This window comes from Castanea sativa, chromosome 10, assembly GCF_040712315.1.
Source record: "Castanea sativa cultivar Marrone di Chiusa Pesio chromosome 10, ASM4071231v1".
Taxonomy (NCBI): domain Eukaryota; kingdom Viridiplantae; phylum Streptophyta; class Magnoliopsida; order Fagales; family Fagaceae; genus Castanea; species Castanea sativa.
Window position 1 is genome coordinate 22,023,491 of NC_134022.1, and position 25,926 is coordinate 22,049,416.

At 35.7% G+C, this 25,926-nt stretch overlaps 2 protein-coding genes across 3 annotated transcripts; one reads left to right on the plus strand and one right to left on the minus strand.

Annotated features, from left to right (window-relative positions):
* The first annotated feature begins 721 nt into the window (after positions 1–721).
* On the plus strand, positions 722–14,667 carry LOC142613719 (protease Do-like 2, chloroplastic). Of its 2 annotated transcripts, none has more exons than XM_075786188.1 (21): positions 722–1,008; positions 2,498–2,677; positions 3,082–3,132; positions 6,963–7,036; positions 7,245–7,308; positions 8,050–8,094; positions 8,902–9,009; positions 9,660–9,737; positions 9,840–9,906; positions 10,103–10,161; positions 10,426–10,525; positions 11,004–11,083; positions 11,964–12,020; positions 12,608–12,711; positions 12,906–12,993; positions 13,104–13,189; positions 13,327–13,351; positions 13,468–13,539; positions 13,818–13,868; positions 13,948–14,008; positions 14,087–14,667. In XM_075786188.1, exons 1-21 carry the CDS (start codon positions 820–822, stop codon positions 14,332–14,334), a joined length of 1,887 nt encoding a protein of 628 aa, XP_075642303.1. In that variant the 5' UTR covers positions 722–819; the 3' UTR covers positions 14,335–14,667. The 2 variants fall into 2 exon arrangements, with proteins under 2 accessions (XP_075642303.1, XP_075642304.1); XM_075786189.1 differs by having other exon boundaries at positions 14,090–14,667.
* A 433-nt stretch (positions 14,668–15,100) lies between these two features.
* LOC142614082 (putative indole-3-pyruvate monooxygenase YUCCA10) lies at positions 15,101–25,460 on the minus strand. The gene is made up of 4 exons (XM_075786626.1): positions 24,838–25,460; positions 24,353–24,586; positions 24,035–24,160; positions 15,101–15,417 (listed from the first exon to the last, which is right to left on the minus strand). Exons 1-4 carry the CDS (start codon positions 25,447–25,449, stop codon positions 15,253–15,255), a joined length of 1,137 nt encoding a protein of 378 aa, XP_075642741.1. The 5' UTR covers positions 25,450–25,460; the 3' UTR covers positions 15,101–15,252.
* Positions 25,461–25,926: the final 466 nt, after the last annotated feature.

Below are 25,926 nucleotides of genomic sequence, written 5' to 3' on the forward strand. Positions count from 1 at the left end.
ATAGGATAATTTATTAAGGTGAGAAGTTTGTACGTTTTAATCCTGTTATTGAACCCAAATTTCTATTTTCTTCTCTGGCTGCCTTCATTCTTTGGTGAGGCAATAGGCAATTAGAAGGAAAACAAACTTCTTTTTTTTTTTGGTAGTCGGAAGCAAAAAGTTAATTATATGCATAGGATTCAAACAGGGCTTGGCACTTACTTAAACAGGACTCACTTCAGGCCCAATTAATATATACCACTAGGAGCCCGGTTGGGTTTATGGGCTGCAACAAAAGATAGTTCTCTCCCTCCTTTTAAACTTTGTTTTCTACTCAATACACACCATTCAATCTTACAACAACACTTTTATTTTCTTTGATACAGATGAAATTAACAGAATGTCCGTTCCATCGAGAAGCTTCATAGCTCGAATGACACTTGTAGTTTTAGCCCATTGCACAAGGAGGGCTCTTGCTCGATTTCTAGGAACTCTATTTGTCTACTTAGTACTACAACAACAATAAAGCCTACGTCCCAATCGTTAGTCAATGTAATGTAAATGCCGCGGGGTGGGATAAGGTCCGTATGATTTTAAAGTGGGCTTCGGCTAAGCCCACTCCTACCTGTTTATTGCAAATGGGCTTATTATTTAGCCCAAATGGTCAAAAAGCAGTGACCTAATCCACTTCCAGTACCTACCAAGTACCAACTAGAGGATAAGGAAAAATTGAAAGTAGTTTTAAAAGCTTCACACTCACTCAGAGTCTTTGTTTTGTTTTCAGTGTTTTTAGTTTAGGAGCTCCGGCCTCCGAGCTTCATTTATTTTTCAGTTAACAAAATGGCCGTTACAGTTGCGAGCTGCTGCTTCTCTGCGCTGAGCTCCACCGTTAAATCCCGTTACTATCTTGCCGCCTCCCAACACCGCTTCTCCACGTCGCGCACATCCATTGGTTCCATCTCTTCCAATCACAGCCACAGCCGCACTTCTTCGAATCCCAATAATGGCTCCCGCTCCCACCGCAGAGAAGTAAAACCCTAACTCACTCTCTCTCTCTCTTTCTCCCCAATACATTCATGTCACTGACTCTGTTTTCTCTGCACTTAGGCCTACCATGTAGAATGACATTATTGAAGTAATATAAGTGTTTATTTATTATTTTGTTGTTTTCAGATTTTGTGTTGGTTTATTTATGGTGTCAATGTGTATGGTATGTAGAAAGAATATATGACATTGTATATTTTGATGAGACTACTTGAAGATTGGAGCTGTTCATATTTATCTATAAAAATAAAATAAAGAGAGGCAATTTATATATCAATAAGACTAGGGGTACATTTTTCACAACTGTTTTTTATGACTCTGACATTGCTTGTTATGATTGATCATGCATAATAAAAGTGATGTCTGTGTACTTATATAAAAAAGGGTCTGAGGACATATATTAATCATCCATTTTGGAAACTTTTTATGGGAAATTTAAAAATCTGTCAAAAAAAAATTAGTCACTTCTTCATTTTCCTATAAAAAGTTTCTTTAAATGGTTACTAATGGATGCCGTAATGGCATAACGCTAGTAAAACCCATAAAAAAAAAAGTGATGTCAGATTGTGACAGGTCATGTTAACATTTTTGAAAAATGTTGGGTTCCTAGCATTACTATCTCGAAATTCAAGTCAAATTACTAGAGGTCAAATGACATGACATTTTTTTTAAGTAATTTGAATTTGAATGGTGGGTGGAAGTGCGTACATGAGCAAAAATAGTTCAATATTTTTAGTACAAAATATGTTAAAATTATTATTTGAATAATATTAATAGAAGTAGTAAAAAAAATGAGATGTAAATTAAACAAGTGATAAGAGACTATGATTATGAATAGGATATAATGTGACTGGCAGTTGAAAAGTCATGGTTGACCTCAAAATGTTGGGGGCTAAGGTTTTGTTGTTGTTGTTGTTATTGTTTTATCTCTGATACAAGAACCTCTATCCTATTGAAGAATGGAGATCCTTAATTGTTAAAAAATTTCACCTTTATAGGAGAAAATGGGCAAGATCCTATCAAGATTGATAAGGCAACTATCCTAGTTTCTCCTTAGATTAATACTGAAATACTTGTTAGTTAACTGTATTTTCTTTTAAAATGACATAGCTATATATAAGTTAAAGATGCTACCCCATTAAAAAGCACATTCAAGGCATTCATAACTGTTGTTCAGAAGAAAAGAAAGAAAGAAAGCACTGGAGATTGTGAACATTAGAAAGATAACATTGAGAGAGAATTTAACCTTAAATATGGTTCAAGTGTTTAGAATATATGGTTGAACCAAAATTTTAAGCTTGAAGACCTTTGTATCTCCTTGCCTATTGCAAGAGAGTGTAAAGAGAAAATGAGGGAGTGAAGAATTGGTGAACCTTTGTGCTAGTGTCGTTTATGTTGTGATCTATATATTCAAATGTTAGTTCAAAGTCATCTTTGTGTTTTAAATTTTAGAATCTTGGTTTTCTATACGCAGAAAGAAGCTGTTCCCCAAAAGAAGACACCGAGAAGATCAAGCGATGAAAGGCCTTGTTCATATGCTGATGGAAATAGTGGTAAAGGGAATGTGGGACGTTTTCAATCATCAGCTTTTAAATCATTTGGCACGCAAAGAAAAGACAATAAGGAATTTTTGTTTGATATGAAGGAGCAGCAGGTACAATCTCTAGCCCTTGATTTTGACTGCAGATTGTTATATTTTTTGGCTCTAGGATTCCTACAAAGTGTTCCAGGAGAAGGTTGTCTTAATGACCTGACATATTGTTTGTGTATGATATGTCATCCTTGCATTTTCTAGTTTTAGGAAATTAGTGTTATAAGCATCCCTTTCCTTGTGAAGAGCCTTTACCAAGATAACTTGGTTCTCAGGATCTATTAGTTTGCAGCTTCTACAAGTATTGATTCTACTTATATAATATATTAGAAGCTTTGTAAATTCACTAGTTCTATTTGTATTTTTTCTTGTGTACTTTATAACCTCTACGAATCAAACTGAACAAGTTTATTCTTGATCTTGTCTTTCCACTATTTTATCATACAAGTTGATTGCATTGGTTTCAGGTTCAACCTGGGAATCTTCAAGAGGCAGCTTTTCTTAATGCTGTTGTGAAGGTAAAAGTTTTCAATAATTGTTTTCTTGAACTTTTCCAGTTTTCCATGAAAAGTACCTTCACATATTTATGTTTGGAGTAGTTCATGTTAATTGTGGTAATTTCATTGCTCATATTGTGTACGCTTAATGCAAAGCTCATGCGGATTTGGCAGTTTGGTATTTGGCCTATATCCAGTACCGTAATAACCTGATCCGGTGTCTCATGGCTTTTGATAAATGCACCGGGCTCTATACTTTTAACACTTATATTCTACATTCTTATAGAAAAATTGCTTATTAAATATTGGGGATAATCAATCAAGCTATCATCACTTCTTTGGCTACAGGGAGTCCCAATAGTGCACAGTTACTTATAAAAAAAAAAAAAAATAGTGCAGAGCCCATCACTCATTCTAGTCAAAACAGCTATATGATGTTCCAAGTATGACTGAAGAATGTTCCTGAGCTATTTCTAAGAGAATTTGCTCCTGCTTTAAATTGTTCAAGATATATTATTAACTCTTTGTATGTTGTTGCGGTGGGGTGGAGGCTCACTAATGCGGGAGACGCAAGAAGATTTTTATTTAGTATTATTTATATTTACAAGTCAATTGTATTTTTTATGTTTTAGGTCCTAGTAGTTTATTAGGCTATTAATATTTTAATTTGGAAGCAAGGTTATTTTCGTAATAAGGCAATTAGGGTTTCCTAGCCAATTAGAACTAGGGCTTTGTAATCCTTTATAAGCAACCTATTGTACTCTTTGAGGAGTTAGTCGATATTTTGATGAACGAAAAAAAATGACCGTTTGGTCTTTCTTTGGTCTGGTGCTAACTCCAGTTCCATCCTAGGTGCTGATTCTTAGTGGTTTTTCTGCTTGGTACCGACTCCAAGCAAGGCCTAGGTGTTGACTCCTAAGTCATATCCTTTATTTTATTGTTGTTTCAGTTTTGTTCTGGTTGTCCTGCATCAGTTTTTGTATCAGAGCAAACACCGATCTGTTTGAAACATTATCGCAATCAATCCAGAACTGGATAAAAAAAAAAAAAACTTTCACCGTATTTTTTCCACCACTGGAAATCCAGCCACCATACCACCTTCATAAATCCCTTCGCCACATCTCTGCCAAACCAACATAAAAAAAAAACCATCTGTCAATACCCACACGTATCAAGCCACCAGAAGTTTACTCATCAATCCAAGCCCTTTGACCCAACACCCAACAAACCCCACAGCCCGACCTGGTCAGGTTCTTTCAAAAGGTTTCTTCGCACGCCACCACCCATTGGAAAGCCAACGCTGCCATCCCAATAAACGATTAAAGCGCCAACCTATTACCAGGCCACTTAGAGTTCCTCTTCTGTCTTAGTGCAACGCCGCTCCATCGTGCTGTCTCAGAGTATTGCGTTGCCAACCCACTCCACAAGATCAGTACGGCAAGAATTCGTTAATGTCGATCTCACCCTGTTGTCCCAGAGCCGCCGCCAACAGCCATCACAAGACCGCCACTGTCGCAACAAATAGCTAGTCCATCGACCCCATATCAGAGGTAACCCGATAGTCCCATCTAAGTTCTTTCTTCCTCGCAGCCTCTGGTTTCACTCTCAATACACACTTGTTTCAGCCCATAAAAATACCAACGCAACTTTCCATTTAAAAATAATAATAAAAAAATTGAAAGCCCAAGCTTTACCAGCCCAATTGCCACAAAAAAAAAAAAAAAAAAAGAAAAAAGAAAAAAGAAAAAGAGACAGCTTTTAACCAAACCAGTTACCAGCCCTTTTTTTTTTTTAAAAAAAAAGAAGACTCAACCCATTTTTTTTAACAAGCCCCCAGCCCACCTTTTGCAACATTAGTTTTCTTTTTAAAAAAAGTACAAGACCCAGCCCACGAAATCCAAACCTGTCAACCAGCTCAATCCCAGCAACTATATGAGCGTAGTCCTAGAAGCCTATTCCAAGATAATCACAGCAACCCATGCACTTCAAGTGTTCTTCAACTTCTTAGAAATTTTCCATATCGGTGTTTTGTGACTCCAAGTCTGGGCTAAAAATGACTGCCTTTGATAGAGAATTTGAGAAGGAGATTAAGGCGGATGGGAATACACTCCTTAACCCTCCTTCCTCCATTGATGATCTCCTCCCTCTTCTTGATAAAGTTGAAAATTTGTTAGCATATGTGGAGCAAGAACCATCCAAATCAATACGAGATGCTCTTTTACCCTCAATGAAGGCACTAATCACTAATAAACTTTTGCGACATATTGAAATGGATGTGAAGGTTTCAGTTTTATCTTGCATTATTGAGGTTACAAGAATAATAGCACCAGATGCCCCATATAAGGATGAGCAAATGAAGGAAATATTTCAGTTGATTGTGGCAGCATTTGAAAATATGTCTCACGTGTCTACTCGCTCTTATAAGAAGGTGACTTCAATTCTTGATACCATTGCAAAGGTCAAGTTATGCTTGGTGATGTTGGATCTTGAGTGTGATGCATTGGTTGTTAAGATGTTTCAAAGTTTCTTGAAGATGATTAGGTCCAATCATCCACCTGTTGTACTTTCAGCCATGGAAACAATTATGAGTCTGGTCATAAATGAGAGTGAAGACATTTCCTTGGAACTTCTTAGTTCACTTTTTGCTATTGTAAGAAAGACAAATTAGAATGTTTCACCTATTTCATGGACATTGGGGGAGCAAATAATCACTAGGATTAATGCCCAGCTAGAACTAATAATGACACCCACTCAAAAACTACCCAACCAGCTTGAGGGTGCACATGATGTGAAAGTTGAAGTTGTTGAACGTGCTACTGATCAACCTTCCACAGTCCCTGAAGATCTACATCTTGGTGAAATCAAAGAGGTTAAAACCACAGTGCTTCCTATGGTTCATAAGGTTCAAAACGAGATTATACTAATTCCACACATTGATTTTGTTATTCCAAATGAGTTTGATGTGGTGCAATTCAAGGTTTTTCTTTTCTCCGTGCTCCCTAAGGTGATTCCAGACTTGAAGCAAGTGTTACTTATCAGCATCTTAATCCTTTAATGCTTTAAAACTCGAGGTCGAGTTTTCTCCAACCAGAGGAAAATGATGCGGGAGACGCAAGAAGATTTTTATTTAGTATTATTTATTATTGCAAGTTAATTGTATTTCTTATGTTTTAGGTCCTAGTAGTTTAATAGGCTATTAATATTTTAATTTGGAAGCAAGGTTATTTTCGTAATAAGGCAATTAGGGTTTCCTAGCCAATTAGAACTAGGGTTTAGTAATCCTTTATAAGCAACCTATTGTACTCTTTGAGGAGTTAGTTGATATTTTGATGAATGAAAAAAAATGGCCGTTTGGTCTTTCTTTGGTTTGGTGCTGACTCCAAGTCCACACTAGGTGCTGACTCTTAGTGGTTTTCCCGCTTGGTGCTGACTCCAAGCAAGGCCTAAGTGTTGACTCTTAGGTCATATCTTTTATTTTATTGTTGTTTCGGTTTGTTCTGATTGTCCTACATCACTCACTGTTATATCTTGTCAGAGGAGCAATTAATGGATGTCCGAATTCCTTTTTGTGTAGACATAATTTATTATTTGTGTAAATTCATTAATCATGAGTTGTAAGTTTTTCCAATGAGCTTTAGCTCAACTGGCACGACCTTCCCTTGCAACTGCTAGGTGGAAGGTGAGGTTGTGGGTTCAAGACCAACTGGGTGCATATGTAACTTACCCAATAATATATGTATATATATATATATATATATATATATATATATATATATCTCAGCATTTGAAGTATCTGCCCATAATTGTGTTATATTTATTTTCTATTTATTTGTTCTATGTCATTTGCATAGGTTTACTGCACCCATACTGCCCCAGATTACTCCCTTCCTTGGCAAAAACAAAGACAGTATACAAGTACTGGAAGGCAAGTTTTAAAATATGTTGCTGTTAATTGTTCCAGAAAAAATGTGGAATTATCTTTTAAAAACTTTTAATGAGTTGAAGGTGGTTGCTTTCAGCTTTTAGATTTTAGTCTTGTGGCTCATTCGTTGTGCCCATCATTAACTCGTGTTTCATTAAGTCATATAAGTTTTTTTTTTTTAAACAATATTACTTTTCTATCTTTTATGCAGTGCTTTTATGATCGGGGATGGGAAACTTCTGACAAATGCACATTGTGTTGAACATGATACACAGGTATTGTACTAAGATGTCAAAACTGGACCTTACGATAGCCCTGAAACCAGTTGTACACAAATCACTAGCCTTAACTTTCATTTTAGAGTATTTGGAGTAAGAGAAATGCTGTGATTTGAACAGTGTGAACTCTCAATCTTGGATCTGAAACTTTCTTTCCACAGCAACTAATTAAAATGGTTTCTTATTAGACCATATATTTGAATTGCCAAATATACCAAGTTCTATTCGAGTATGAATGCTGCAGGGAAGTTTTCCTTTTTCAATCTACATGAGATGCTAGATCTTGGTAATTGTCTTTGTTAATTAATGAATCCCGTGTACATGGATTGTGCCCCTGTAATGCGTTTTTTAATGAATTAATTTTACTTATTAAAAAATCACTAGTCTGAACTTTAAAAAATTCATAATAAAACAATGGATGCAGTGCCTTGCATATGGAGCTGCTATTGCCTGTTATCATTAGAAATAGGTAGAGAAGATTCAATTCTAAACATGCAGCACCTTGCCTAGAGCCCCAATTTCCTCACTGTGAGCTAGATCCTTGGAACTTGAAATACTTAAGTTCACCAACTAGCCGAGAGATCAGCAAGTTCCATTGTTAATCTTAAACTTCTAGTACATGGTGTCAATTTTCATATATTTATTTTATTTTAATATTTCGATTAATTTACCATGTAAGCTCTGGTATAAGTTTCCTGAATTCGATGATGTCATTATCTATTTCTTCAATGATTTTAGGTAAAAGTGAAGAGAAGGGGAGATGATACAAAATATGTTGCTAAGGTATTGCTCCTTCAGAAATTATCTTTGTGTTTTCTAGCATCTTTAAACATTGTGTATTGGTGTATTATGTCTGGTACAACAGTGAGCATAAATGGACTCCCTGGAAGCGGAATGGATTCCAGGGATGTGAGTGTTGGTGGCTTGTTACATGGGTCACTCTCCTTCAATTTCATCAAAAGGATTTTGGTTCTTAAAATAACTGTGGTTGGGTCAAAGCAAAGGGCACTAAAGTCAAACACAATCATTGAAATTGATGCTTATTGTCAAAAGAATAGGTGAAAGACAAATGCTGAAGTAAGCAATGATTTACATTGGCTAGAATGTTCTTGAATGAACATTGTCTTTAATAACACAATGAGTATTTTTCTATAGCTGATCTTTTGGCAAATATTTTAGGCAATATAGAGCCATTAACCTTTTTTAGATGGTTGTGCTTTGACTGGCATATTCAAGATCAAACTTGTGGTTCTAGTGCTTGACTCAATCTTGCCAATCTTTTTCATTCACAAATTTCAAGCTAAGTGCTTCTGGGTTGCTTGAGTTGAGTTTTTCTGTTTAAGATGGTATGGTGTTTATTGTACTTTGGTAAGAGGGTATTGTACTCCTAAGTTGCTTGCTCTATGTTTTTTATTAGTGATTTTTGAGGGACTTAAATGTGCTTGAACTTATGTAACTTTAAGTGATTTACTTGTTACATTGGCAAACGAAATAAAAATATATTTTCAATTGTGTAACTGTTGGAAATTTACTGAGTGCTTCCTCAGTTGTTCAGTTGCTCATCTTGATGCATAATGATTTTATGTACAGGTTTTAGCAAGGGGCGTTGATTGTGACATTGCTCTGCTTTCAGTAGAAAGTAAGGAATTTTGGGAAGGAGCAGAGCCACTCAATTTTGGGCATTTGCCACGTCTTCAGGTCCAAATTACCCCTTTTTATTGGAGGAATGCTACCATATGTACTTCTTATTCTTTATTTGTCTATTTCGGTCACTCCGTGATTTTGCAATGCCTTAGTCAAAGATTTCAAAAGCCATCAGTGTGGTAATAACCTTGATGAATCTAGGTGGCCAAGGAATTAATATTTGCACAGTTAAGAAGTTTTCATCAATCAACAGGCATTGGGTTGAGTTTTTCACCTTAATTGAAAGGATGATTTCCCATAGTATAACCAAACAACTGTTAACTTTATTACATCACAATTTTTTTTGAAAACCAATGTTTAGCATCTACTTCATGACCCTCTGAACTTATAGATAGGTTACATCCGTTCTGTGATTTTAGAAGCTATATCTGACCACCAAATTTAAAATTGACATAAAATATTCTGGGATTAAATACAGTTCCATATTTCTTATTTGACAGTTGCTTAGAGCCATGGTTCTGTACCACCTATGCGAAGTTATTTAACTTGCTTAAATTATCAAAATGTGAAAATTTGCAGCAAGATGTAATTTTTTTTTTTGTGGAGATTTTTAATTCATAGTTTGGAAATTTTCTTTCTACTTGCTGTAAATGTTTCTTCTAGGAAATTATTTTAAACTGCTCTTTGTGCCGCTTTCTGAGCAGGAAGCAGTAACTGTTGTAGGATATCCCCTTGGAGGAGACACAATATCAGTGACAAAGGGAGTAGTATCACGTATAGAGGTTTAATTTCTAGTCACTTTTAATGCAATCAATTATGCCAGTGTCATGTTGTCTTGGAACGTAGTTTATATGTCAAGTTTCTTACTATTTTTATATTATCAGGTCACATCCTATGCACATGGATCATCTGATTTGTTGGGAATTCAAATTGATGCGGCAATAAATCCTGGTTGGTAGAAGACTTAGATTTATAACTGTAATCCTTTCATGTTGAAACATTCCAATTGATGTATTTTCAATAGCTCAATTTTTACAACTCCCTCTCCCCCCTTCTCTTTTTGTCTGAATATCATTTCTCTTTTTGGTATTCTAAACATTATTCCATATCATTGTGATAGCAACTGCTTATACTTGCTAGATTTTAGGTAATAGTGGTGGTCCTGCATTCAATGATCAGGGGGAGTGCATTGGGGTGGCTTTTCAGGTAAATTTGCTGGCACATTTTCAAAGTTAATATCTCATTGTTTAGTTTGGCTTAAATTCCTTGGATACGTATCTCTAATTGTAATGTTCCTTCCACTTGCTACCTACAGAATGCAACATGCTTGTCATGCCAAGTCATTTTCTTAGTTTTGTTGACTTATAATTCTTAATATCTTTTGCTCATGTCTATGCAAAGACCACTTGTTCTTATATCCAGATGCTTATTTTTCTGGTCTATTGTGTTTTTACAAGACACTTCCTTTAGGTTTACAGATCTGAAGAGGCTGAGAATATTGGATATGTGATTCCAACTACGGTTGTGTCTCATTTTCTGAATGACTATGAAAGGAATGGGAAATACACTGGTGAGAATCTCTTCTTCACTTGCATATGTATATTTTAACAAAGATTAACAGTGCAACAGCATCTAGAAAGCGAAAGTGTAGACTTCTCTCATATCACTTTAGGGATGTAAATTTATTTTACAGCTCTCAAAGCAATTATTCCAATTATTCTCAACTCTAGTGACAATCGGATTGTTGTAAGAGCAATATATGAATTGTAATTTTATACTTTATCCTTAAACAAGAATTGTTCCTTCCTAATCTGTTTTAGCATCTACACTTTATAATTGGCCCTTGTGTTCTGTTTCCTCCACCCCCCCCCCCCCCCTCTTAAATAATTAAGTTGATGTTTCTTGTCTATGCCATATTATGGTAAAGCTGTTTCTTCATAAGTATTCTTGTTGTAGACATACATTTAGTCAAATGTCAGTGTGATTCTTGTGACTCAAAGAAGTAATACATGAAAATGTTCCAAAAAAGTTTAAAATTTAATTTCCAGGTTTCCCTTGTCTTGGCGTCTTGTTGCAAAAGTTGGAGAATCCAGCCCTACGTGCATGCTTAAAAGTACAATCTAATGAGGTATGTCTTTACCTAGTTTAGAGGAGTTTCTTTTAAATCTATTAAGAGTAATATAAAGATCTGTACACATTCCGTAGATATGTCATCTGCTATGAGTATGCTAGACTTTCAGTATGCTTTTTAAGTTGTCTGCATTATTTATGGTTTTTGTAATGTTTTACATCAAACTTTTGTAGGTTTGTGTTCTGAAAAGTTAATACCTACTACTAAAAGTCTTTCCTTTTGATGGGGTAGTGATGGCACAAAACATTGCATGGCTAGAGAAGAAATATCCTCCTTGGAAGCTTAAGGCAAAGCCAAACAAGAACTATTTTTGGTCCAAGAATAAGTTTTCATGATAGTTAATTTAATTAGGTCATTAATATTTTTATCTTATATTTTATTTGGTTTTTCTCTGGTGAAGGGTATTTTTGCAACTTGTGATTGTTGATTTTGGGCATTGAGTTTAATTTTATGAATAGGTAAGTCTTATTTATCTTATGGGTTTTTATGTGTGGGCTTGGTCCAATTTAATTAGGAACTTGTGTCAAAGAATTTCAAATGGCCAAGGTGATGAACGGGATTTTCTATGCAATTTTGTTGACATGAAAGAGTAGAGTTGAGGTGTTCATATATAGTTGTTTTGGTTGTGTATGTATCATGTAATGTTATTTACTTCTAAAAAAGTGTATAGATCATGTAATGCATAAATTGCCTTGTCTAGTATTTAATTTTCAGGTTTGGTTTGATTATTAAATTAACTACTTTTTTCACATGATATGTATCTGACACAAACACAATACTAATTCTTAGTTTTAGCCTCATGTGAACTTGGTAGCTCTATATCTACTAATTAGTTTAGTTTTCTCACACGTTTCCTCTTGATATCTGGCTTTTGCAGGGTGTACTGGTACGGAGAATTGAACCTACTTCTGATGCACATAGTGTCTTAAAGGAGGTAAGCTTGTCATATGCAGCTTCCAGAACTAGCTGCACTTTAGTTGCACTTCTACATTCTAAAGCAGTCACTTCAAAGGGACCGTTGGTTCATTAGTGCTTCTTAACATATACAGCTTATTGGATCTTTGATCATATTGATCTTATTTTTCTGGACAGTCCGAAAGCTGTTACAGGGAAAGGGGTAATATGTGAAATCAAAAGCTGTTAGGAGAGAAGTCAATGGGAAAACAATGTTACATGAAAGAGGCTCCTAAGCTAGCTCTAATTTCAAAACACAATCATAAAGAGGCATTTTAATTTAGTCTGGTCCACCTTACACTAGAATTTTGTAATCCATCTCATATTTCCCTCTTATTCATGGGCATCTTTCCTGCAATATCCTTGTTTTTAGATATGTTTGTTTTATCAAACATTCTCGTAATTGTTCATAATTTTATCTACCCGACAAAACCAACTCGCCTACCAATAAGAAGAAAAAATTAATTTAATATAAGTTTTTCTGATTTGGCCTCCTGTCTGTACTGTACCAAACAATGTTGAGTCTTCATATGTTGGGAACTTCAGTTGTACTTTTCTCTTTTCCAGGGGGACGTGATTGTAAGCTTTGATGATGTTCGTGTAGGATGTGAAGGAACAGTGCCGTTCAGAACAAATGAGCGCATTGCATTTCGCTACCTCATTAGTCAAAAGTAAAGGGCACTAAATCTCTACTGAGGAATTATACTCAGCCTAGTACTTGTCCTTTTTTCAGTCTCTTCGTGCCCATGACATTCATAATGATTCTTTCCTGCAGTTTTTTCTCCATATCCATATTTTAGTGCTGTGACATTTTCAGGCCATCCTAATAATATTTGCCATTGTGAATAATGATTCTCTTGTTCAGATTCGCTGGTGATGTGGCAGAACTTGGTATTATTAGAGCAGGAAACTTCATGAAAGTTCAAGTGGCTTTGAATCCACGAGTTCATTTGGTATGCATCAGAAAGTTTATATGTATGTAATGATGGAGTAAATTTATGTCACTTTTGTAAGTTTCATGTTGTGATGCTAATTAATTTGGGTTTCTTATGTCCTTACATAGGTTCCCTATCATATTGATGGAGGTCAGCCTTCTTATCTAATAATTGCTGGTTTTGTGTTTACCCCACTCTCGGAACCACTGATAGAGTATGTTAGATTTCATTCCTGGCATCACAAAAATCTATTTGTAGATGCATTTTCCCTTTTCATTACTACATGTTTTATTTTTGGAAGACCATTAATTCTAAAAACTAATGCTTTTTTCTGGATTTATTTATTGACAGTGAGGAGTGTGAAGACTCTATAGGGGTAAGTTGTTTGTAAAGGACACTTCTAACCACAATTATACTGTCAACTAATATTTTATGACCAGAGTCGCATAATATTGGTTTGAAGTTTAATTAGTTGTTCTTTCTTGCGGTTAGTTGAAATTGCTGGCAAAGGCACATTATTCCTTGGCAAAGTTCAAAGGGGAGCAGATTGTGGTCTTATCACAGGTTAGCTGCATGCTTTCTTCTCCAAATATAGGCAGGATTGTTGAAATAATGTTGAATTATATACAACATTGTAAAAGTAGAACTTAATGCTTCTTTTTGCTTTGCTTCTTTTATTGGTTTAAGGGACAGGCATTGGTTCTGTATCCTGGCTATTTCTTCGTTTGACCTGGGAAGAATTATATCCAATTGCATTGTATTGAATTGATATTCTTCTAGGGAATTTAAGTTGTGGATCTGGTGTTTAGTACAGTTTTGCTTACCTTTGTCTACATTGATAGGTCTTGGCAAATGAAGTGAACATTGGATATGAGGATATGAGCAATCAGCAAGTAAGTTACCTATTTCCACTTACAACTTTGACATGCAATGTCAGTTCGTGCATACGTATACTAAGACAAAAAATTGCAGGTTTTGAAATTCAATGGAACTCGAATAAAAAACATCCGTCACCTAGCACATCTTGTTGATTGTAAGCAGCAACACCCCTCATTTGTTTCATGTCCATTTTTTCCTACTATAATTTCTTATGGTTGTCTCTGCCTTTAAGCAGCATGCAAGGACAAGTATCTAGTTTTTGAATTTGAAGACAATTACGTTGCTGTTTTGGAAAGGGAAACAGCTAGTGCTGCTTCCTCTAGTATTCTCAAAGGTTATGGGATTCCATCAGAAAGATCTTCCGATCTGTTGGAGCCATATGTGGATTCATTGGGAGACAACCAAGCAATAGATCAGGATTTTGGTGACAGCCCAGTTTCAAATTTGCAAATTGGCATCGATGCACTCCTCTGGGCATAGTTACCATAAGTTGAAAGGTCAATCTCATTTTTCTCAGCTGCCATACTTGGGAAGCATATGCCTCCAAATTGGTTACTCGAGCATATTCTCTTTTTTCCTGCTTACATGTTTTGTTTTTTCTATTTTCTATTTTTTATTTAAAATTTTTTATAGGGGGTTGGGGGTGTTAATTAGCTTTGATTGTAACAATTTTCCTTATCTATTATATCGATTAGGGAGAACATACTCTGTATGAAATTAGTGCCATTTTGCCATGAAAGCATTGATGTAATGATTTACAGTAGTGTTCAATGATTAATTATTCAATGAAAAGGAAATAAGATGTTTTGCTGATTCAAGTTTTATGCTCTTGCTGAACTATTATTTTTGTATTGCAATTGCTTGCATTAGATTAGTATCATAAAGCATGAAAAGGGATTTGTTTCATTGATTGTATAATCTCGACGGGTATCACATTCAAAAGTCATGACGTTGACTAAAGTTTCATTTAAGAGTGATTAACGGATGCTCTTGGAGTATTTGTTAGTAAGCTATTTAAGAAAAAATTTAATACCACTTTCATAAAAATTATAAAAACTGTCAAAAGATAAATTGCTTTTTTCTTTTTTCATAAAAAGTTTTTAAAAAATAAAGTCATAACAAATTTAGTGTCCAAACACAAAGCAATAACAAATAAAGAGGGTCAAGATTGATCACATAAGCTAGCTTATGAATGTTTAAGACTTCTCGATTGTCCTCTTTCTTTATTCTTAAAAGTGCTTATTCCCAATCAAAAAAAAAAAGTGCTTGTAAAAGTTTCACTTGCTTTGCATCGCTTTCTCACAGCACTTATGCAACGAAAGCAACAAACAAAACAAGAATATATCACAATAGCTGTTTTTTCTTGTGTCCTCTCTTTGCATTCCCTTTTGGAGGACATTACACAACGGACTTGATATCATTGGCTATGTTTTGGGCATCAGTGCTAGCTCCAAAAAACCCTCTTTGAAGTAGCCCAACGCAGTATAACCCGTTCTTTCCCTTCCAATGGTTAGGATTACTGGGCTTTGCAAGCCCATTCTCATTCAAAAGATAATCACCCCCCTACACAAAACAAAAGATTTGTTAATTAAGAACTAAGAAATCTTTCTTCTTCTTCTTCCTTTTTCCATGTAGTTTTAGCATGTGTTTGTTATAGTTTAGACTTTGAAGATTTATTTTTAAAAGTGGATTGTCTTTCGGAACCTGTTTTGAACTTTTACTCAACGACAAAAAGTAACAAGAACTGAGTGAGAAAAACCCCAACTAGCCAAATTAGGGGCTGCTCAATTCCCATTTCTTTGGACCCAGTTGAATTTGCACTTGGTTGAAGAATTGTGCCTTAACATGGCTCGGACGTCCTCAACAATCTGCATCAGTGTGTCACCTCCCACCTAATAGGCTTTTCATCATCTTCATATGCTTCCATGATTGTCCTAGTATCTCATTCAATTTTGGATTGAGAAAAAAACCCTTCTTCAATTGCTAGTTCTAAAGAGCATTTTCCATATACTACTACGCTCTTGATTAAATCTTTGAGAGTTGATAATCTAATTAGTAGATTTTTAAAACTGAAAAAGTACCAATTTTGTCACCAATCCATACTCTCTTGTCAAAGAGCACTAGCAATGGGGGTTGTAAAAACCCCCCGGTTGCTATTTTAGCAACTAAATCCTTAAAATCATGCTCGGGGTTGTAAACCAAAATTTTTTTCCATCCCAGTTACAGTAAAGGTTGCATATATGCTACCTTAGAGCAATCGCACCAGTTAGTACAAAATAAAAAAAGTTGCAAATTTTACGCACTTTTTTTTTCCCTCTCCTCTCATGCACGGTTACTGTAGCTTCTATATGGTTATTTTATTTTTATTTTTTTCTCTCCTCTCCCTTGCCTTGTCAGACTCTCTCTCACCCACTCTTCAATGCCAAGAAGAAGAAGAAGAAGAAGAAGAAGCCGACCACCAATATTTATCCACCATCACAACTAACCAACCACCACAACCAACCCATTACAACATCAATTTAATCCAAACACAATCAACCCAAAATTAATGAAAATCATCACAAACCCAACTCAAAATAAAACACAACAAAACCCATTTGACAAAATACAAATCAACCCAAAACCTAAGCTTGCTGTTGCCATGAGAGAGAGTGTGAGTGTATTGAGCCATGGAAGCTTGGAAGAGAGATTTTTTATTTTTTATTTTTTCAGATTTGAAGAGAGCACTGGTTTGATAGAGAAAGAGAGGGGGAGAAAGAGAAAGAATTTTTTTAAGAAATGAAAAAGAAGCAGAAAGAAAGAATAGCAAAAGAAAAAGAAGAAGAAGAAAGAAAGAAGATGCTAAAGAAGAAAAATATTGTAGAAGAAGAAAGTAGAAAGAAGAAGCAGAAAAAGGAAGAGAGAGAGAGAGAGAGAGTGTTTCAGAGAAGTGATGTGTGTTAAGGCGGTGGGCCGTGTATGGCTAAGGAAAATAATAATAAAAAATGTGAAAAAGTTTTATTTTAATAAAAGAGGGTGTATTATAGATAATTTGATGGGATGTTTTTGCAAATTGATGGTGTAAAATAAGGAGAGTAGGTATTTATCGGAAAATAGAAAGAAATTTTTGCAGCTACCGATGCTGCTGATGCTCTTCCTGTTGATGATTTTGTAAAAAAAAAAATTGATTTTTTAATCTACCACACTCTTTCTCTTCCTCTCACTTTTTAGATTCCTCTCTCCTCAATATTTTCTCCTCTCTGTCTCACGCTCTCTCCTCTATTCCTCTCATGGTGAGGATTCTCTCTCTCTTAAGATCGGCTTTGGGTGGCCGTGGTAGTGGGCTTCAGATTGGCGTGGCGGTGGTTTTAGATTGGTGGCTGTGGGCTTATCACAGATATGATGGTGCAGCCTCACCAACTGATGCAGAGCATGAAGAATCAAATGATTAGCAAGGAGTTGTGCCTCGAGCTTTAGAAATGAAACAGTTCAGTAAACAACAAGCTAGTGTAATGAACAATTGTATAGTAAACGACTTGTAACTTTTGTATGTATTCATTGGTAGTTTAGTCTCACATGTGCTTGAGTCTATTGTGCTAGTTAGTGTTCACACGTGGATGTGTTTGTTAAGTTAGTTACACGTGTATTTTGGGTTTGTTAGCTTGTATATAATATAGAATTTAATCAATGAATGGACTAAGCAATTCATTTTTCCCAAACTCTGTTTTCCCATATGGTATCAAAGCTTCTAGAACTTTCTCTTATTCTGGGGTTCGTTCTTTCATTTTGGGAATTTCACTGATCTTTCTCTTTGATTCTTCATTCACTTCTTCAACGCTTTCATCAAATTTTCTTGTAGTTTTTAATTCGTGACGCCATTGTTGATCTGATCAAGCTACTTCAAGCTTCTTCAATGGCTACTGAAACTACCACAACAAACACTTCTTCAGAGACCTCTTCTCCAACACAAGATTCTTATAATCCAAACGATCCTTTGTTTTTACACCATGGAGAGAATCCTAGTGCTGTGCTTACTTCACAACCTTTGATTGGTGGTGAAAATTACCCTGCTTGGGCAAGGTCTGTCAGGAAATAATTGATTGCCAAGAACAAGCTTGGCTTCATAGATGGTTCTTTAACCATCTCTTCGCCATTGGTGGATTCTCCTTCCGCAGTGCAAGCTTGGATTAGAGCAGACAATATGGTTGGAACCTGGATTATCAATTCTTGCTCTCCCAAGATCCAAGCTAGCATAATATATAGGGATACAACTTTGGATATCTGGACTGATCTCAAGGACACTTTTTGTATAGGGAATGGACCTAAGGTGTTCAATATCCAAAAGCAGATTGCTGAATTGCATCAAGGGGAACAATCTATTACTGATTTCTTCACTCAGCTGAAGGTGTTGTGGGATCAGCTACAAAACTTTAGTCCCTTTCCTTTGTGTACGTGTGGAAAGTACGTTTGTGGGATTAATCAAAGGCTTACAACTCTTCAAGCTAAGGAAGCAGTCATGAAGTTTCTCATGGGACTAAATGAATCATTTTCTCAAGTGAAGACTCAGATCGTCTTGATGGATCCACTTCCCTCAGTCAACAAGGCATACTCTTTAGTCATTCAAGAAGAGATGCAAAGATCTGTAGGAAGCTCTATCAAAGTTGATTCCATTGTCCTAGCTACAAAATCACAGAATTTTGGCACTTCTGGTCAGAATTCTGAAGGGAAGGAGAGACCCTTGTGTACACATTGTGGGAAGCTAGTTCATAGAGTGGATAAATGTTATAAACTTCATGGTTTTCCACCAGGCTTCAAGTTCAGGAACAATAAGAATGCATCTGCTCATCAAGTCTCTTCCAATTTGGACTTGCTTCAAGGCAATGCATCTACTGGGATGATTGATCATACTTCTGCTGTCTCTGCATCTCATGTTCCTGCTTTTACTCATGATCAATTCTAGCAGCTTCTTGCCTTACTTGGTTCTTGCTCTACTCAGCAAAACCCAAAAGGTCAAGAAGCTCATGTGGCTAATACTGTAGCTTGTCCATCTAATGTGGTTGCAGGTAATCCTATTAACTTCAAGCATTCAGTATTTTCTGCTAAGATTGTTAATAGGAGAGCTTATGATTTTAATACATGGGTTATTGATACTGGTGCTAGTGATCATATAGTGTGTTCCATGCAATTCTTAACTTCTTATACTGAAATCTCAAATACCATGGTTGAATTTCCCAATGGGGAGGCTGCTCTTGTCACACATATTGGCACCATACAGCTTTCTTTCTACATTACCCTCACCAATGTCCTTTGTGTACCATCCTTTACCTTTAATCTTTTATCAGTTAGTGCTTTGACTAAAACTCAACCCATATGCCTTGTTTTTCTGTCCAAATTCTGTTTTATACAGGACCTTACATGCTGGAAAACGATTGGAATGGGTCACATGCATGATGGTTTATACCTGTTACAAGCTTCTAGCTTATCTCAAGCCACTACTTCCCTCACTGATTTCCTTTCCAAGCAGAGTTTCAAGACATTCACTGCTGTTTCTTCCTCTTCACATTCTGATAATCTGATTTCACTTTGGCATTCAAGACTTGGACACCCATCTGATGCAAAGGTTCAGTCCTTATGTCCTGTATTGCCTTTTCTCAAGAATTCTTGTAATAAGTCTTGTACTGTTTGCCCTTTGGCAAAACAGAAAAGGATTCCTTTTCCTTTTAATAATAATAAATGTTCTAATCTTTTTGATCTTGTCCATATGGATGCTTGGGGTCCTTTTTCTGTGTTAACATCTGATGGTTACAAATACTTTCTTACCATAGTTGATGATGCTTCTAGAGCAACTTGGGTTTTCTTACTTAAAGCTAAATCTGAAGTTAAAGCATTAATTGTATCTTTCTACAACATGATTCTCACTCAATTTGGAACCACCATTAAATTTATTAGGTCTAATAATGCCTTAGAGTTTAACATTCCTGATTTTTACAACTCCAAAGGCATTGTTCATCAATTAAGTTGTGTTTACACTCCACAACAGAATTCAGTTGTGGAGAGGAAACATCAACATATTCTTGCTACTGCTAGGGCCTTGCAAATACAATCTAATGTTCCTTTGTCTTTTTGGGGTGATTGTATTCTCACTGCAGTTTATTTGATTAATAGACTGCCTTCCCCATTTCTTGATAATAAAACACCCTTTGAACTTCTGTTTCTAAGGTTCCTTCCTATTCTCATCTTAGGACATTTGGTTGTTTATGTTTTGCAACCAATCTCAATCCTCACAAGCATAAATTCTCTCCTAGAGCAAGGAAATGCATCTTTCTAGGATATCCTTTCAATGTCAAGGGTTACAAACTTTTTGATCTTGACTCCCATTCTGTATTTTTATCTAGGGATGTAGTGTTTCATGAGACTTTTTTTCCCTTTTCTTCAAATGCCTCTTCTCAATGTACTGATTTGATTCCTTTGCCTGTTATTCCCAACATTCCTTCATCTCCCTCTCTTGATATTCCTTCCTCCATACCCGCTTCATCTTCTTTACCTCTTTCTGTTGATACTATTGTCCAAGTTCATCATGATCTTGATGAGGAATTTCAAGACATTCCTGATCCTGATGCAACTTCTACTGTTCTTGTTGCTTCTAATTAGCCTTCTGTTGTACTTAAGAGGTCCACTAGACCCTCTAAGCCACCTTCTTACCTTCAAGCTTACCATTGTAACCAGGTGTCATCTGCTCCCATTCCAATTTCTTCCAATCCCATCTCAGGTACTTCTCACCCTCTTCAAGATTATTTGTCTTATGCTAACCTGTCTTCTGCCTACAAGTCTTTTTGATGTGCCATTTCTTCTATCCTAGAACCTACCTTTTATCACCAAGCAGTGGGCAACCCCAAATGGCAAGAAGCCATGGATGCTGAGATTAAAGCTTTGGAAGCTAATAACACTTGGACCCTTACTTCCCTGCCACCTGGTAAGCATCCCATTGGTTGTAAGTGGGTTTATAGAGTGAAATATAAGTCAGATGGTTCTATTGAAAGATATAAGGCTAGACTTGTTGCTAAGGGTTTTACACAGAAGGAGGGTTTGGATTATCTTGATACTTTTTCACTTGTGGCTAAAATGGTGTCTGTCAAGGTTGTGCTTGCTGTTGTTGCTGTGAAAGGGTGGTTACTTAGTCAACTAGATGTAAACAATGCATTTCTCCATGGAGATTTGCATGAGAAGGTTTACATGTCTCTTCCACCTGGCTTTCACAGCAAGGGGGAGTAGTCACATTTGGTTTGCAAGCTCAACAAATCTTTGTACGGTCTTAAACAAGCATCCAGAATGTGGTTCTCTAAGTTTTTTGTTGCCTTAATTGACTTTGGTTTTGTTCAATCTAAGGCAGACTACTCTTTATTTACCAGACAACAAGGAGAGTCTTTTATTGTGTTGTTGGTTTATGTTGATGATGTCTTAATTGCTAGTAATGACAAAAAGAAGGTTGAAGAGTTTAAGGTTTTGTTAGACCAGAAATTTAAACTGAAGGATCTTGGGGAGTTGAGATATTTTCTTGGCTTAGAGGTAACATGAATAGAAAAGGGAATTACCTTAAGTCAAAGGAAATATGCTTTAGAGATATTGGCAGATGCTGGTTTACTAGGGTGCAGGCCTATCAAAATACCTATGGATCATACATTAAAGCTTAGCAAATATGAGGGAGAGTTGCTTGATGATCCAAGTCAGTACAGAAGACTTGTAGGGAGGTTGCTGTACTTGACTATTACTAGGCCTGATATTACTTTTGCAGTACACAGATTAAGCCAATTCATTGCAGAGCCAAGGAAGCCTCATTATGCCGCTGCTGTTAAGGTTTTGCATTATTTGAAGAATGAACCAGGAAGAGGGGTTTTCTTCTCTGCTAAATCAGATCTTCATGTCAAGGGGTTCAGTGAAGCAGATTGGGCATCTTGCCCAGATACAAGAAGGTCTATTACAGGGTATTGTGTCTTCATTGGTGACTCATTAGTATCATGGAAATCAAAGAAACAATCTACTGTATCAAGGTCTTCAGCTGAGGCAGAGTATAGGGCCATGGCTGTGACAACTTGTGAAATTGTGTGGATTCTCTATTTATTAAAAGACTTGCAAATTAGACATGATGGAGAGGCATTGTTGTTTTGTGACAGCCAATCAGCTCTACACATAGGGTCCAATCCAGTATTTCATGAAAGGACCAAGCATATAGAGATTGATTGCCACATTGTGAGAGATAAGGTGTTGGCTAAAGTAATTAGATTGAATCATGTAAGAACACATCATCAATTAGCAGATGTGTTAACTAAAGCTTTGAATTACAAGCAGTTTTCTGAACTAATGTCCAAGATGGGACTGATCAATATATATTCTCCTTCAGTCCATCTTGAGGGGGAGTATCACAAGTATGATGGTGCAGCCTCACCAACTGATGCAGAGCAAGAAGAATCAAATGATCAGCAAGGAGTTGTGCCTCGAGCTTTAGAGATGAAATAGTTCAGTAAACGACAAGCTAGTGTAGTGAACAATTGTATAGTAAACAACTTGTAACTTTTATATGTATTCATTTGTAGTTTAGTCTCACACATGCTTGAGTCTATTGTGCTAGTTAGTGTTCACACGTGGATGTGTTTGTTAAGTTAGTTACACGTGTATTTTGGGTCTGTTAGCTTGTATATAATATAGAATTTAATCAATGAATGGACTGAGCAATTCATTTTTCCCAAACTCTGTTTTCTCATATTCAGATCGGGTAGCCATGGGTTTCAGATTGGGTTTTGGGTTGTGGGATTCCGTTGGCCGTGGGGTTGTGTGTGGCTGTGAGTTTTGCTCGCTGTGGGCCTTGGGTTTGATGGGTTTTATTTGCTGCTTTATCCTCCGCCTCCCTCTTTGCGAGGCTTCTCTCTCAAGTTTCGTTTAGGTGTTTTTTTTTTTTTTTTTTTTTTTTTTTTTTTTTTTTTTTTTTTTTTTGTGCCTATGGGGTTGATTTTTGGATGGATTCTAATTGTGGTGGCAGTGGGTTCGCTGTGAGTCTGGGTTTGTTGTTGAGTGTTGATGATTGGTTGTGTTGAATGTTGATGGGTCTGGGTTTGCCGTGGGTTTGGGTTTGAGTTTGCCAGTTTGGTGTTGAATGTTGATGGTGGATTGTAGGTTTTTGTGGATTGGTGGTGGTGGTGGTGTCAGGTATGTGTAGTGCAACGGTGGTGGGGGTGGTGGTGGTATCAGTAGATCTGCAGTTATTCTTGTACAGAAAAAATGAGATAGAGATTAAAATAAAAAATATAAAAATGGTAGATAAAGAATAAAAAAAGAATATTTAACTGAAGTAGTTAAAGTAGAGAAACTAGGATGTAAGTTTTATTGTAAAATGAGTTGTTATAATGGCTGTAATAGAATCTGTATTAAATTGGACCAATTTACGCACATCCCAACTCCCAAAATGCTGATGAAGTACATTAGCCACCATCAGAGGCTAAACCTCAATCACTTTAAACTTGATTTTAGGTTTAAAACACACATGGAATCTATGGGTCCTTCCAAACCTCAATGTCTAATCCATTCCTCACTAGGTAACACATACCTTTTTGTTATGGTATTTTTTTTTTTTTTTTTGCAACCTGAGCTCTTTTCTTTTCCAAAACACGATTAATTTCATCACTTACTAGTTACTATAAGATAATGAGAAGTACTATTATTAGTTCAAATTTGAACTTATTACTGAGATTATTTTTTTATCCCAAAAATAATAACCAGTAACAACTTACAACTTATGATTTGTTGTGAAAATATTGTGGATATATAATTTCTCTAAGATAATTATTCCATTTTATATTACTAGTCATTTTTAGATTCATCTTATATTTTAATTTTTTTTAGAAAATTCAAGAGAACATCATTTAATACATGTCTTTAATTAAAAGGTATAGATTTTTAAAACTATTGTTCTTTTAAACCAAGATAAAACTAGAAAAAACCAAAAACTAAGAATTATCCTTTCATTTCTCAAAAAAAGTAAAAAATAATTATCCTTTCAGACATTTAAGCAAAATGATAAATTAGAAAACTTATTAATATTATATTTATTAACTTTTAAAAAATAACCATATTTTGGGACACTCCAAAATAAAATAAAATAAAAGACTAACAATATGACTATATGAGACAGAAAGTATAGTATCATTACCTTAAGCCACCAATTTGTTGACCTCTTGAATCCAGTACAAAAAACTATTGTGTCGAATGGATGTGACTTTCCGTTCTTGAATATTATGTCATTGCCTCTTATGTTTAGTATTTCTGAGGGCAATACCTGAGTAATATGTGGAAGAATCAAATAGACAAGCATTCAAAGCAAAAAAAAGAATGAAGAGAAAAAAAAAGGAGCTTAAAAGATAGAAGATTAAATTATATTATATTACATGATTTACACATGAAGATGAACTACATATGATTTACACATCTTTTTTAAGCACCAACCCTTCTCTCACTCAAAACTCTTTACCTGAATTTCTCCGGACTTGATCTTTTTACAGGTACCCACATCAATAACAGGATACTTGCCATACATTCTTTTCATATAGAAAGGACCCTCTGTAGGCCTTCTTATCCCATACTTGGTCAAGTCCCCATAAACCAGCTTGCTAAGCAAGACCATCAAGGAGTCCACCAAGCTTGGCCTTAAATACTTCACTATAATTCTGGCAAAGTCCATCATCTCTCGTGAGAGAATATGAATCTGCATATATAATCCAATTAATATTTGGTATTTGTAATCATTATGCATGGTTATATTATAACAAAGCTGGTTATAGAATAATAACTGTAAAATTCAAGTTGTGTATTCCTCAATTAAATTCAATCATGTAGTTGAATTCAACTGGAAGTACAAGTGTACAGCACCTAAAGAACTGTAGCTAATTTTTGTTTTCATAAAAATGACCCATGAAAGAAAAATTAAAGCTAAGTTAGATGAGATTAATTTTATACCGGACTTCGAACAATAATGGAAGTTTTGGCACCATGATTTGCAAGGTCTAAAGCAATCTCCATGCCAGAATTTCCAGACCCAACAACCAAAACATTCTTGTTTTTGAAATCCTTCCCTGATTTAAACTGAGTAGAATGAAGAACCTCACCAGTGAAAGTGTTTAATCCTTCAACCTCTGGGATATAAGGGTTCGTTGTTTCCCCAGTAGCTACCACTAAAAACTTTGCACAATATATCTCAACCTCACCTGAACTTGCATTCCTAGCCTTCACAAACCATCTCTTGGAAACCTCATTGTACTCAGCAGACTCCACATTTCTTTGGTACATAGGACTAATCTTGAAATGGGAGACATAGTCATCCAAGTATTGTGTGAACATGTTTTTGGGCACGTATTTGGGATAAGAGGCAGGGAAAGACATGTAAGGGAGTTCACAAAGTTCCTTTGCAAGGTGGAGGTGAAGACGGTCATAAGAGTATTTCTTCCATAGAGAAGCAATACAGTCTTCTCTCTCAAGTATTATGTATGGGATTGATTGCTGGCTTAGGCAAGCAGCTATGGCAAGCCCAGAGGTGCCTGATCCAACTATTATTGCTACTTGTTCCTGCATTTTTTTTTTGAATCACTGGTTGCTTGGTGTCCTCTCTCTTGTTATTATAACCAAGGAAGTAAAAAGAGCTAAGCAAAGGCTTAGATAAAATGGAATGGGTTGCCTTTTTGTATCCACATATTATTGTTTGATTATAATTGGACCAAGTGGTTTGTTATGGTTCCTTAATCTGCTTAACTATTTTACCTAATCCATTCAGATATAAAACTTTTTCTTTTTCTTTGTTTTTTGTGTTTTGTGTTATAAATATGATACGTTAAGTTTTGAATCTATAGTATTTCCTTCATATTGATTTCTCTTCTTTACCGTTAGGTATGACTATAAACAAATTGAGCTGTTCATAACAACTCAAACTCAACTTGGAAAAATCCTTGCTTAATGTTTAGTAAGCAAGCTAAGTTCAAGATTAAGTTTAGACTCAAACATAACAACAATATATTCATGAACAAGCTTACGAACATGAAGCTCAATTTGAGT

Coding starts and splice junctions, on each gene's coding strand:
- LOC142614082 (XM_075786626.1), bottom strand. CDS start 25,449: ATGCAGGAACAAGTAGCAATAATAGTTGGATCAGGCACCTCTGGGCTT. Junction 24,161..24,352: donor TCAAGTCCGGAGAAATTCAG/GTAAAGAGTTTT, acceptor CATATTACTCAG/GTATTGCCCTCAGAAATACT. Junction 15,418..24,034: donor CAACAAATTGGTGGCTTAAG/GTAATGATACTA, acceptor TGTTTTGTGTAG/GGGGGTGATTATCTTTTGAA.
- LOC142613719 (XM_075786188.1), top strand. CDS start 820: ATGGCCGTTACAGTTGCGAGCTGCTGCTTCTCTGCGCTGAGCTCCACC. Junction 7,309..8,049: donor GTGTTGAACATGATACACAG/GTATTGTACTAA, acceptor CAATGATTTTAG/GTAAAAGTGAAGAGAAGGGG. Junction 9,907..10,102: donor TGATGCGGCAATAAATCCTG/GTTGGTAGAAGA, acceptor GCTAGATTTTAG/GTAATAGTGGTGGTCCTGCA.